Below are 14,034 nucleotides of genomic sequence, written 5' to 3'. Positions count from 1 at the left end.
TCTCCTGTCCATTCATCAGCAACCTTGCTATTTTTTAGCTAGACGAAGCCTAAGGGCGAAGCGAAAGAGGACATTTGCGTTCCGGGGAGGGCGTCGCGTAGGCATAGTTCCAATGGTAAGCTGATAGAGCACTCGAATTCATTAATTGAACTAGTCCTCTAATCGAAAAGGAGGGACGCAAAGTCACTTAGCTCGACGTTAATTCATCGTGTTCGGTTGGTGTACCAGCCTCCAGCCCTACAGTATTTTCTTCTCATACCGCTCCAGCACTAGTCTCTAGCCACCAATCAGACAACAATATTTTTATCTCATACCACTCTAGGTCCAGTCTGCCGAACAGAGACAATTAAGAGAGTAAAGGAGGATCAAGTCAGAATGGTTTCGTGTTCAAACTGGAGGTTCGACCAACCACCACCGGTCAATTTCGTTCTTACCTGAACAAGAGAAGCACGAGCCCCCTCTTTTTCTGCATTTTTATGCCTCGAGCCCAGAGGATTTGGCCGCCTTTGAAACCATGCCTTCAACTTGTTTAATTTTTATTTATCTAGCCATGAAGAATTGAAGATCCACTAGCACGAGTGCCAATACGTGTCTAATATTTATATCAATTTTATTTGTAGTAGTGCACGGACATAATTATCTAGTTCTATCTCTATCTCTACTAGTAGTTTTAAAGCAAGCAATAATTCTCTACGGTACGTCAATCTGAATTCTAATGAGAACTTGAATAAATCAGTTAGTCAGAATCCGAACAAATTAATCCGAAACCATTTAGAATTAACGTTTAGCAGGTAAAATAGAAAACATGAAATCCTAAAGTACATATAGTATACAAGATAAGTTTTTGTATGCTATAATCAATACATTTATATATCTTATATATGTTTAGTAATTACTAGTACTATACGGAGTATTTCCTTCGCGAGCGCAAAAAAGATGGGGCCTAATTTTACACCGGGCAGGTCGAGGTCTAAAAACAAGGCGCTAATCTTCTTGCAGCGCAAGCCTCGCCTCGCCTCGCCTTGAGGAAGCCGAGGAGAGGACGGGCACGGCCACCGCAAAGCGAAAAGGGGAGGCAAGGCAGGCTCCCAGCGCATCGCCGCCGACGCGGAGCACAACGCCGGCTGCATCCTCCGCCCGCCCCGCCGGCCTCCACTCGTCTCCCGGTCCGCCGCTCCCGTCTTTCCTGTGCGTTGCGTTGGGTACTAATGTTGGTTTGCTTGCTTGCTTTGCTTGGATTCGATGGATTACGCCGCGCTAAGCGCTTAGGTTTTCTTCTCGATCGAGAGTACGGATCCGTATCCTTCGTCGTTTTCTGCATTCAGATTCCGTTAATTCGTCGTTTTTGTGTGCTGCGTTGTTTTATCCTGCAACCCCATGGTTTCGTTAGGATGGCGTAGCTTCTTATATTTCCTAAAAGTTTGGAGAAGAGAAGTACGCACCTGAGATCGGAATCGGATCATGCTATTTCCCTTGTAGTATATGGAGAACATTACTGGGGTTGGTGAAGAATGCGTCTGTTTGCAACTGCTTGTTTCGTTAGTCTGATGTGTATAATCATACATTGTTTACTGCAGCACATTAATCTGGAACAGAGGCTTTCCTTGTGAGTCCTCCAGTAGTCTTTTGGTATAGTTTTGAAATCTGTGTGCTGTGGCGAACTGACGATCATACCATTATCCCAAGCGTGCAGATCCTTACTGAGCCTTAGCCCATATGTAGGATGCTCTCTTTCCTTTTTTTGAGTAAACAAGGATGCTCTCTTTCCTTTTTTTGAGTAAACAAGGATGCTCTCTTTCCTTGAGGACTTGTGGGTACAGCGCAGATCACTTACTGAGCCTTAGCCCATACTGAACCTTAGCCCATACGTAGGATGCTCTCTTTCCTTGTGGACTTGTGGGTGGTACAGCGCTTCCGTTACAACTTACCTATATAGTATTCGGTGAATTCTTTGTACACAAACCTGGCTTTTAACACTTTCGAGCATATCCCTGCTGTCTCTTTGTGTTAGGGAGCTAATGCTGGTTTACCTCAACATTGTTAGTGAAGAAATGATAGTATGTCAATCTTTCTATCAGCTTTTTTGCTTTTTGAATTGATTTTTTGTAATTCTGTAAATGTGAATGATATTGGTGAAAATTTGATGTGTTTCAATGTCCATCATACTTTTAATAAGAAAGGGTTGTGAATGGATTATTCTTTTTTCATTTTCACATCGATGAAAGAACAAACAATGTGCACATGTTCCTCCAAGTACAGGGTTGAAGTGAAACATGCATAAGTTGAAATCATAAAGTTTTCAGAAAAGTCGTTCTGTGTATGTTATCATGATCATGATTTCTGAAATGCCATATTCTGGAAATGGCAATATGCTGTGTATATGGAGTGTGTGCTCTCCAACGCTTCTGCAAATTTAGGTGGTAGAATGTTTTATATAGATGTGTGAAATATATACAGCAGAGACTTCTAACTTTTCATATGTTCGAAGCCACGGTCTATATTTTCCCTCCACCAACTAGCAACTTTTTTCTTTTGTAGCTTAGTCAAATGAAAATAAAGGTAGTGTAACATAACATTGGTATCTACCATGAAGAAATAACTGGATGTCTTTGGTATCGCTGATCGCAAATCATAACTTCAATATTGGTTCTAGTTCGTGTCATTGTTTCATTAGTCTGTGCATCATCAATTTAATGCATTTTGTGGTTGATAAATTTGGTAATACTCATTCTGATATCCCAAATTCTCATTCTCTTGTTGTACTATCTGTCATTTTCTGTTTGACAGGGAGCATGGAGAATTCCAACTTGAGAGCCTCGGTGGACGAGGAAATTGTCATGAAGACAGGCAAGGTTGCAGGCATTGGTTTAGCTGCTGGCAGTGTGTGGGGTGCACTAGTTTCTATGCTGTATGATGGACCTCAGGTTGGAAGTAACATCAAGTATCCTCAACTGATCAGAACTGGCAAGGTGTGTGGGCATTATGCAGCAAGCTTTGCAGTTATTGGAGCTACATATATTGGCGTCGAGAAGGCTCTTGAAAAGTACAGGATGAAGAAAGACATCTTTAATGGTGTTGCTGCTGGTTTTGCTACTGGTGCTGTTATGGGTTTCAGAGGTACGACATCTTGCTCCAATTGTTAATTTTCAGTTAGCAGTACTTATGTGAACTATTGATGCTGTTTTATTTGAACTTTACCTATTTATTTCGTACCAGTTCCCTCAATTTTATTTGGCTCTGGGGCAATCAAGTTTGGGAAAATTCTTGTATAGTAGAAATTAGCTTTTACCTCTAGAGGAACTTTAGTTGCTCCGTTAGTTTACAATTGCATTAATGAGAAATGTCGTACTGCAAAGGTTACTTTGGTATTAGATTTGCTGTGTGCAATTCTTCATATACAGGAATCATGTGTCGTAACTCGTAAGAAGTTCTGCTATGTTAATTACCTTTTGGAAAATTTCAACTTGAAATGATAGGCTATGCTTCACTGCTAATTTGACATAATTTTGCGCCTTACACGTTAAACATGGAAAGAGAAGGCCATTTCTTAACAATACCTCCTGTTTCTCTCCCACTCTGATGGTCCTAATACGTGTGATCGTTTTCTTGCATTGCGCAATGAGCTTTTTGATAAAGCAAATACTAAATTGTTAATCTGGCATTGATGTTTCGTGCAGTTGGGAGCCCCCGGACCGCTTTCTTGTCAGGGTCTGCAATCGCTTTGACTTCTGTACTGCTGGATGTCACTGGTATGAGAACTGCTGATGAAGAAGAGAAAGGCCACCACTAGCCATCCTGAATGGAAGAGCAGTATCCGTTTCAGAGGAGTTCCTTTACTGCTACAGACATGCTAGTAGAATAGTTTTATCATCAGCAACGAAGAGTTTCTTTCCATCAATATAACCACACAAAAAGTAGTCTGTTCATATTAGAGGTAGTAGACTTGCAATGGTCCCGATCTAAACACATGTTTGGAAAGTACTTTTCAGCATTATGTGCTAGTTGGTGCCCTGAAGTTTGAATTGTAAATCGAAGTCACTGATTTGTCTGTTAAGGCAGCATCAGATTTTCCGTACTCTGCTGCAAATTGCCCTCGTTCACATTTTATCCAAGTGGTGTATGGCTTTGTCACTGGTGGTTTAATCTGACATATTGTTCGTTTTTGGTTCATGCTTCCATATGTGATGCTATCTGCACATTTGCAATGGTTGGTGTTCATCTATGGTCTAGCATCTTGGTAGATTGTTGCTCGTCATGCTTGGAACAAAGTTTAATTTCCTAGAAAAATATTTCTCAAAAGTTTGATAGATTCAGCAGCCATATACAATACAAGATCTTGCAAGACCTTACCAGGCTGGTGGTCTGTCCAGCACAAATGTCCAAAACCAGAGGAATCAGAACAAAAAGAGGCTCCAAGCACACAAGATCCATATATGCCATCTGGGCTCCACTCTCCTCCTACTCCATGGATCTTACTTGGCGCAATCCCATTGGCTCCCTAGATTTCCCTCCTCCTACTCTTGCTCCAGCAGCAAAATCCATTGCTGAGCTCTGCTCTGCAGTTTGCTCCCTCCCTCAAAAACCTTCACAAAATCCCCAGAAAAGAAAATTTATAACCAAAAAGACTCAAAAGTGGAAAAATCAAGTGAAGGTCAAAAATGGCAGATGTTGGCCTATCCACTGCTTTCTCTCCTCTTAGGTAAGCAAAGATTTCTTCCAGTCTACTCCCCCTCTTCATTCTTCAGTGTAAAGCTCTTCTGAAATCTAAAGAATTTGTCTGCATGTTTCATCAGAGGTTCTTGGATAGCCGTGAGGATCAGGCAGGGCTGCAAGCCCGCCGGACTCAGCCTGTCCCCGAGGAGGAGGAGAACCTCCTGCGCCGCCGCCGCCGTCCGGGCCGAGGTGAGCTTCGTGGACGCCGACGAGGCGAAGAGGCTCGTCGCCGAGGAGGGCTTCACGGTGCTGGACATCAGGGACAGGACGCAGCGCGAGAGGGCGTACATCAAGTCCTCCACCCACGTGCCCCTCTTCATCGAGAACCAGGACAACGACATTGGTATTGGGAATAACTCCCTGCATTTCTTGCAGGAAATGCAATACCGTGAAGTTTGAATTGAAGCCCTGTGGGTTCTCAAACTTGTGGCAGCAATTTTAAGAACATTTTCTTTAATTTTGTTTTGTTGTCAAGGGACGATCGTGAAGCGCCAGTTGCACAACAACTTTGCCGGGCTCTTCTTCGGGCTGCCCTTCACCAAGCTCAACCCGGACTTCGCCAAGGCGGTGAAGGAGAAGTTTTCACCGGAGAGCAAGCTGCTGGTAGTCTGCCAGGAAGGTCTCAGGTTTGTGACCCAGCAATTCAACCATAAGTTCCTCTGACGGTACATGTCAATCTAGCAAATTGCATTCTCAACTGAGTGGATTATTCAGATATACTGTTCTTAAAAAGGGGGGGGGGGGGTTGAACGGACCCCACCGTTTTTTATTAAAAGGAAGCAACACGGTTTTACCCGGCCGCGGAAAAACCCCCCGAACCCTAGCCCATGCCCGAGAGGGCCAAGCCTTGCGGCGAGCACAGCGAGGGAGATTTTTTTACCCACAAACGGAAAATCGTCCCAGCCGGAATTCAAACTCGCGACCTTGTGGGGCGACCATACCTCAGCTCCTCTAGCCAACTAGACTAGAGGAGCTTTGGTTCAGATATACTGTTTAGGGCTGTTCTTAAAATGTGCTCCATGTGATTTCAGAATGTAAAGTCGTTTAGGATTTTAGCACAGTTTCGATTTTGACAATTCGACTAGTTGCTTCTACCGTGTGTCATCCCAAATAAAACAAGTTATATTCTATACTTTTAATGATGAGTCTAGGTATAGAAATTATATATACTTAGTTTATATAATTATCTACATATTAATATTTGAATTTTTTGACTAACACGGATAATAGAACGACCTACGTTTGCAATCATTTTTGGGGGGGGGGGGGGGGGGCGATACATAGGTATTTGGATGATCTGGTATCGTTGCTTATTTGCTCTGCCCTTGTCTGCTGAAGGTCAGCAGCAGCTGCAGATACACTGGAGAGAGAAGGCTTCCAAAATATTGCATGCATCACATCAGGTCTTCAGACAGTGAAGCCAGGTACCAAACCATGAACCGTAACAAAACCTATCAGCTGTTGGACAGAATCTGTTGATGCTTAGTGTTTTCTAGTTTCCTCTTTTATGAATAGCATGCCATATTTTTTGCAGGAACGTTTGAATCTGTCGGGGAAAGTGAGCTGCAGAATGCGGGGAAAGCCGGGCTTGTAACCATACAAGGGAAGATTTCAGTAGTTCTCGGGACTGTTTTGATCAGTAAGATTACTTGACTATGCTATTTCAGATAAATCTAGTGCATCAGCTCACCACCCTATCTTATGGGCGCTCATCTGCAGGTGCCTATCTGTTTATAACATTTTTCCCGGACCAAGCAGAGAAGCTCTTTGACTTGGCTGGCATCAGTTTGTGATCACAACTGATGTCATTTCCATTCATATTGGTGCTCCAATTGGAGGGTCCATGTTTCCATAATCAGGTCATTGTCTGTGTTCCGTTCCCTGAAATCTATATCACATTAAATATGCTCATTCAGAGATCCTTGTCCTAGAAATCGATAGGTTGGAATTATTAGATATTGAAATGAGTTACAGCTTTGATTCTAAAGTTTCTTTATACAGTTCAATCTAACTTTCCAGAATTTACTACTGTATTTTAACCACTGAAGTAAGTGCTCAAACTCTAATAATATGATTGACTCCCAAAAGTACACATGCATTTGCTTTGTTGTATGGCATCTTCAATTCCCTAATATCATCATAGGTATGAAGCATCCTAACATAATGAATATTATTAGATGCCAATGAGAGAGGAGGGGGGGGGGGGGCTACTTGATGCCAATGGATTTTCACTTGGTATTAGTGCCATGAGCAATGCTCCTGTTCTGTATCAAGCCAGAGGACCGGCTCAACTTTTCAAGTTTTGATTTTTCACCCAATGCCCTTGGGCAAATAAAGTAGAATCTGAGATTCTGAGTTAATGCTTTGGCAAATAAGATCTCGGTCATAGTCCCATCGTTGTAGAATATGAGTTAATGCTCAAACACAAACTAATCAGATATATTTCCCATTTCCTGCAGAATAACTGTATGATCAAGTCGACTTACTCAGATGTTCAGACCAAGAATGAAGTTTGGTTCAATGTGTATTATAAAGGGAATTTTCGACAAATCAGCGCATATATTCTCCGAAGCATCCCTTTCCTCCATGTACCTCCTCTTTCCGTTCTATGCTAGATTCATGGAAGTATTTAGGCCTCCGCAGATATTATTCAAGATTTGTAATAGAGTTTTTCTATCCATCTTGTCATGCTCATCCACTGCAGAACATTGATCCCAAAAGATTATAGAACTTGATACCAATTGCAGTTGCAGATGAAATGATTGTCTTGTGTAATGACCTAGCAGAGCCTCAATACACCGTTTCTTTGTTATCTTCATTTCTGATCTTGGGCTTGATGGGATGGTTGTGGAATTGCGACAAAAAACAAAGAAAAAAAAATTCAATTTACTCCCCTCAACTATACCATTTAGTTTATTTTATCCCCTAATACAATTTATTTTTTTTGTTTCTCCATACACAAGTTGAATTTTAATTTCAAATTTTGCAGAGTAGTAGTGGACATCACAATGCATATTTAGAAAAAGTTTTATAGTTTTTCCCATTTAGTTTTCATATAATTTTGTACTCTAATGATTAATTTATTATTAAATATTTTAACCTATCAAAACAATAATAAAAATTTATGATCTATCTTTTCTAACATGCATTATGGTGTATACTATTATACTATAAAATTTCAACTCAAAACTTCACCTATGCGTGGAGAAATAAAAAAGATAAATTATATTAGGCGGGTAATTTGAACCAAATGGTACAGTTTAGGGGGTAAAATGAACCAAACAATAGTTTAGAGGGTTATCCAGACTTTGAATATAGTTGATGGGAGTAATTTAGACTTTTTTCAAAACGAAAAATGCCATGGATTTATGGAAGAGCCGCACGTTCCAAAATTTATCTATGTGAAGAAAAAAAATTGTTGGTTCAGTTGTTCCATTGCCCTGCATTAAGTGGATCAAAACTCTAGGATGATTGAGGTCACATTACATTGCAAGTGTCTCAAAGTTTAAATGGCTTTTTTGACTATTCTGGCATCTGGACTGTGAAGCTACCAACCGACCAAGGGATCATAACCATTTTTTTGGTAACTACAGCATCAAAGAAGAAAACGACGTTAGTTTTACTTCTTACATTTTAATTTGGAGCCACCGATTAATTTGTTAAGCAGTCACATTTGGATGAAAGCCTAACATTTAGCATCACCATTGTCTTCTTAAACCTAAAAGTGTTCAATTTATGAATTTGAATCCCAAATAAAAAAGGAAGGCAATTGAAAACGTATCATCAGGCAAATTTTAAAAGCATAAAGTCAGCGATTGAACAAACAAAACACTAACCCTGGAATGCAGATGGTGTAGAATTTGATTCAAGTATACAAAAATGGTATATGATGAAAACAAAACCATTCTCCCTTTCGGTAATCATGTGGAAGTGACTATAAGAAAAACTGTAATCATATGAACAATGACTTTGACAAACAAAATCCTTCACATACACTGTTATGGTACGAAAATTGTTTGACAGATCGAAATTACATTGAAGGTCTTGATCACTGTTATCAAAATCTAACCTCCAAGTATCCCTCATTCTACATGTATTCGCCGAGATATTCCCCCTGCCTTCGGTGCTCCTGCAAATTCCTGCTAATCTAAGCTCTATTCACACGAATGGGTTGTCCTTCCAATTCCTGAAACCACATTTAATTGTAGAACAGTAAGACATCAGTCACATGCTCTTGTCTAAAGTATGACATCAAAAGCCATGCCACTTTTTTAAGGCATAAAAAATCTTTTTGACTAGCAAATACCAAGCTCTTAACACATGTTCTGAAATACCGAGGTAAAAGAATGAACCAGTATATCAGTAATTCAATGCCAACAAACGAAGGTTGTTTCAGCATGATATTTTTGAACAAGATGGGATCAGCTGATGTATATAGGATCATGTAGTTCTAACTTATCTGTACACATAATACTCAGAAAGTGAATTCCATCTATGTATCAGCGGAATGATAAGATACCGATTGCAACACAGCATTTTGCTTTTGTTTGGCAAATGGTGACTGTTTTATAAGGTATGACTAGCAAAAAAAAGCAGAAATGTACAAAATATGCAAGAGAAGCTTACCGCATTATTGAAAGTAGCAACAGCAGCTTCAACTTCTTCCTCGGAAGAGAAGGTGACGAAGCCGTATCCCTTGGATTTTGAAGTCCCAGGAATGTGGGAAACCGTGGCGCTGAGGATCTGGCCCTTTTCAGAGAAGAAGTTTTTAAGAACTTCTGTTGTCACAGTCTTCGCAAGGTTACCAACATAAACCTTGTACTGACTATCTACAAATACAGGCTCTGGTTCTGGTGCTGATCGATCAATGTTTGGCAAGAAACTCTCTGTGACATTCACTTTAATTTTTCTACCACCAACCTCCTAGTAGAAGAAGCAAAAATATGAGTCATACCATGGCTGCATTACCCTCAAAGTTTATAAATTGCCTTGGAGCACAATTTCAAATGAAGGACTGAAACATCGGATGCTTACAGTCCCGTTAAGAGCCTCAATTGCAGCATTGGCCTCTTCAGCAGTGCTCATGGTGACAAATCCAAAGCGCCGGCTCCGATTTGTGTACTTGTCGTACATAACCTTCACGAAACGATTGGGCGCTTCAATTAATTCGGCAATTCAAATTATAGGGCCATATAGCCTTGTCTATTGATGAAACAATTCGGTATAGCACCAGACCACCAGTAAAGACCACCGAAACACACAATGACTACCCTACCCTTCAAGAATCAGAGTAATATTGGAGCAAGAACTAGACTAGGCTGAATTTATTCATGGGGAAAAAACCGGGTGGGAAAGACAAGAACCAAGAAAAAACTAAGAAAAGAAAGAACCACTGCAGAAGGAACGCTTGCGTTACCTCTGCCCGCTCGACGGTGCCGTGCGCAGCAAACATGTCGCGGAGCTCGTCGTTGGTGACGGTCCGGGGGATGTTCCCGACGTAGAGCTTCCGCGCCGCCACCTCCGCCGGCGCCTCGAGCAACGCCGAGGAGGCGGCTACCCGCAGCGCCAACCCACGGCCCCGGGCCTGCGGCGCCGCCACGGCACGTAAGGAGAGGCGGGCGGATACAGAGACGGAGGCCGAAGAAGTACTCCGGCAGCGGAGGTGGAGGGCCGGAGGGGTAATCAGGGAGGAAATGGCGGTCGCCATTGGCGGGGAGGGAAGGGGAGAGGAGAGGAGCGAGGTGAGGGAGAAGAGCGTTATCCGTTGTCGTGAGTGGGTTTGGTGTTTTGGAGATAAAAACCTCTCCGGTCTCGGCTCCTCTGCCTTGGGTGATTCTTCTTCTTTCTAACATGAATAAATGCTCTAACTTTAAAAAATTATTATATTCTAGTAAATTTGGTAACTATAAGTTTAACTGAAAATATTTTTATTATTTATACGATTTTAGAAAAATATAACTTATATATAGCTGAACCTTCTATTTTCCCGCGTGCGGCGACAACTCTCCTCTTAAGGTTTCATTGATCTTATATTGCTACAATAAAGTATATTTTTGCACTAATGTTACTATTTTTATACTAAGAAGAAGAAGAAGATTTATTTATCAAATCACCAAATCTCCCAGAATGTGATTTAAGGTGAGAACGAAGGAGACAAGAGTATAAAGGAGGAAGTACACCAGTTTGTGACAACTTTAGGTTGTGTACACAACCATATAAGAAAGGAGGAAGTATAAAACATCGTGCTCTGTTTTAGCGCAAGTTAATTTCAAGATATCATCTTGAAGATATTACCCAAATCTATTTTTCAGGATTGTTTAACTCTTCGTACAAAATTGTTATTTCTGACGGTATCCAATTTTCATAATTTGCAACATAAAAAGGTTGCCATGGAAAGAAAATGTAGGAACTCTATAAAAACCTAAAAATTAAATCTAGTTGACTACTTAACTACTTCATTTTACTAGAATTTGGCCATTTCTATGGAAGAATATATTTTTTATCACTAAAAAACATGTCCACAATATAAGTATGTTGAATTAGGGTTCATATCATTTGAGGAAGTTGTCGTCCAAAATTAAATTCACAATGTGCATTTTCTTTGAGCAATTGAGGGTATATGCTATTGAATATGTTATCATGAATTTATCTCATAGAGTTTATAGTTAAGCACATTTGCAGCATATTTAGTACATCATGTTAGAAAATTGGTTGAAAGATATTTCCAACTTGTTTCTTGAGGGCATATGGATTTTTCTATTTTCAAACTATGCTAATGCAAAGTGATCCTAGATACAAATAATTATTTTTAGAAGGAAAAGAAAAACAATTCTCTCCAACAATACCCTTTTGCTTTTATAGCTCTATTAGTATTTTTTTCTACTCATATATTTTTTATAAATTGGTATTCTTGCCCCTATTTTACTCTATAGTGCAGTATTGATTATACCCTCATTTTCCTTAACTTAAGAAAAAATTGTGTTGAATTGTGAATAGTAAAGGAAAATTCACAAAATTAAAGGGAACGAGGGTATAATCACAATTGCACTGTAAAGTAGGGGCAAGAACACAAATGCCTCCATCTTTTTTCCCCGGACAAAGATAACGCGCGACAGGTCGCGCTGGGTGGGAGCGCGCGATCGGTCGCTGTCGGGAGACCAGATGGTGGTGTGTTGTCCAAAAAAAGTGAGGCCCATGTATTTTTTTAGGAAAAAATAATTTATCTCCACCATACGATCTCTGTTTTTGAAACTGTTTGTACCATTGAGTTCTGTGCGGCGAGAAGAACAAAACTAGATCCCACTTGTATATATTTTGATGATATTTTTTACTCGTGCCAAGTTGTTATATGCTATCACATAAATTGTCAAGGTGTCTACACATAAGTTGCTACACTTGTAAAGTAAGAGTTGCAACAAAAAAATAACATTTTTTTCAAGCTATCAAGAAAAAAGAAATTTACCATGAAATCATAATTTGTTATGCACAGGAGTTGTCACAAAGACCAGAAAAAGTGTCATGCACATGAGTTGCCAAAAAAAATCTTATACGAAGTTGCCACACTTATAATATAGAAGTTGCCAGAGAACAGAAGGTGTTTTACACATAAGTTGCCACACATATAACAGATAAGTTGCCACAAACACAGAAGTGTGTCATAAACATAAGTTGCTGCACATATAACACATAATTTGCCACAAATACAGAAAGATGTCCTACACCTAAGTTGCCGCATGAGTTGTTGGTGGACACTCTGCTTTTATGACAAACTCATGTAAATGAAATGCTGTTTTTTATGACAACTTGTATATTAGAACTGTGACAATCTATGTATGCAACACTATGCAATTTATGTTATAGTATATAACAATTTGACACAGTTACAAAACGTCGTCGAAACATATGTAAGTGGGATCTAGTTTTGTTCGGCTCGTCGAGTAGAACACTATGGTGCAATCGGTTTTCAAAACGGAGCTAGTATGAGTGAGATAAAATATTTTTTAGTGAGAGAAAGAGATGGACCCCGTACAACGGCCCATCATCCCCTCGCAGGCCATAGCAGACCACCGTGGTCGCGCAGTCACACGCGGGCGCGACTGTTCGCGTCTTAGATTTTTCCTTTTTCCCCTCCCTTGCCACTTAACAAATCAAGAGCTCCAAATACTAACTCTAAATTCCCACTTTCAACCATAATGAAAATATCCTAGAAGGGTATGTATTAAGTTTTAACATACCCAAAAACTGAAATTAAAATTTTACTAATACTTACTTAAGGCATAAATTGGACATTTGGTAGTTAGTCCAGATTACTAAATCCTTACTAAAATTTCATCTTTTTTCAACGGTGATTTATCTCGACCGTCCATTTTCTGATGTGCGTCTTGTACGACAGATAGTATGCGAGCAAGAGTCCCCAAGGCCCAAACCCAGTTTGCCTGGCTCAGACTTTGAGACCTCGCCTCCTCGCGCTCTCCAAATTTTGTGCCCAAACCCCCCAAACCCTAGCTCCCTGCCCAATTCGACCCCACCACCTTGCCATGGACAGCTCCGGCGCCGAGGCCGGCGGCGGCGGCGCCGCCGAGACCAAGAAGAGGCCTCCCGCGGCCGCCAAGGGCAAGGCAGCGGGGAAGGGGAAGCTGGCCGGCCCCAAGGCGTCCGTATCGGCCAAGGAGAGCAGCCTCCTCAAGCAGAGTGAGCGCTCCCTGCCGGATCCCTTCTAACCAACAATTTCGGGGTTTATCTGATACATTTTGGATCTTTTCTGGGGTTTCTCCTGCAGAATCGCCGGCTGAGTTCTTCGCCGAGAACAAGAACATTGCTGGGTTCGACAATGTGAATTGGGGTGTAGTTGTTATATTCCATGCGTTATAAAGTTTAGGTAGACCGGTCATGACATTTCTCTATTCTTTTTAGAACTCACAGTTCAGTACAACACATGCCTTGCAATCTGACTGCTAGGCCACCGGCACTTAACAGTTGGAAATTGCAACCAGAAATTGAAGCGCAACAGTTGTGCCTAAAGAACAATACATGCCATTTCTTAATTCCCCTCCTTGTTCAAGCAAGATGTCATCAAGAGTCCATTTGGCCAGGCTTCGGCCGGCTCCGGCTTGTCCTGACACGCGAACTGTAGAGCACCATTGGTTACTGTAGTCAGGAGATGGAATGGAAATCGAGATGAAAAATGAACTAGGACGAAGGAGAAGCCAGAGAAGCCCGAAAAATGTCTCCTCTGGCTCTGGCCCACCTTGCTGCAGTGGCTGGAGATGGAGCCAGCAGATCCCTGCCAAACGGGCTCCTAGTAACTGAACTTAGATCACA

The 14,034-nt window shown here is 41.0% G+C and overlaps 3 protein-coding genes across 4 annotated transcripts; 2 read left to right on the top strand and 1 right to left on the bottom strand.

The window, feature by feature from the left end:
- Positions 1-994: 994 nt before the first annotated feature.
- Positions 995-4,164, top strand: LOC120674267 (outer envelope pore protein 16-3, chloroplastic/mitochondrial-like). 2 transcript variants are annotated; one of them, XM_039955429.1, is made up of 3 exons: positions 995-1,188; positions 2,788-3,117; positions 3,678-4,164. In XM_039955429.1, exons 2-3 carry the CDS (start codon positions 2,793-2,795, stop codon positions 3,788-3,790), a joined length of 438 nt encoding a protein of 145 aa, XP_039811363.1. In that variant the 5' UTR covers positions 995-1,188; positions 2,788-2,792; the 3' UTR covers positions 3,791-4,164. The 2 variants fall into 2 exon arrangements, with proteins under 2 accessions (XP_039811363.1, XP_039811356.1); XM_039955422.1 differs by having other exon boundaries at positions 996-1,166.
- Positions 4,165-4,531: 367 nt separating this feature from the next.
- On the top strand, positions 4,532-7,531 carry LOC120674257 (rhodanese-like domain-containing protein 9, chloroplastic). The gene is made up of 7 exons (XM_039955411.1): positions 4,532-4,699; positions 4,794-5,056; positions 5,189-5,339; positions 6,052-6,137; positions 6,248-6,352; positions 6,433-6,572; positions 7,173-7,531. Exons 1-6 carry the CDS (start codon positions 4,659-4,661, stop codon positions 6,504-6,506), a joined length of 720 nt encoding a protein of 239 aa, XP_039811345.1. The 5' UTR covers positions 4,532-4,658; the 3' UTR covers positions 6,507-6,572; positions 7,173-7,531.
- A 1,034-nt stretch (positions 7,532-8,565) lies between these two features.
- On the bottom strand, positions 8,566-10,524 carry LOC120674249 (30S ribosomal protein 2, chloroplastic-like). The gene is made up of 4 exons (XM_039955399.1): positions 10,130-10,524; positions 9,748-9,849; positions 9,340-9,636; positions 8,566-8,899 (listed from the first exon to the last, which is right to left on the bottom strand). The coding sequence occupies exons 1-4, from the start codon at positions 10,418-10,420 to the stop codon at positions 8,861-8,863; spliced, it is 729 nt and encodes a 242-aa protein (XP_039811333.1). The 5' UTR covers positions 10,421-10,524; the 3' UTR covers positions 8,566-8,860.
- Positions 10,525-14,034: the final 3,510 nt, after the last annotated feature.

This window comes from Panicum virgatum, chromosome 2K (assembly GCF_016808335.1).
Source record: "Panicum virgatum strain AP13 chromosome 2K, P.virgatum_v5, whole genome shotgun sequence".
Taxonomy (NCBI): Eukaryota; Viridiplantae; Streptophyta; class Magnoliopsida; order Poales; family Poaceae; genus Panicum; species Panicum virgatum.
This window is presented reverse-complemented; position numbering and strand designations above follow the sequence as displayed.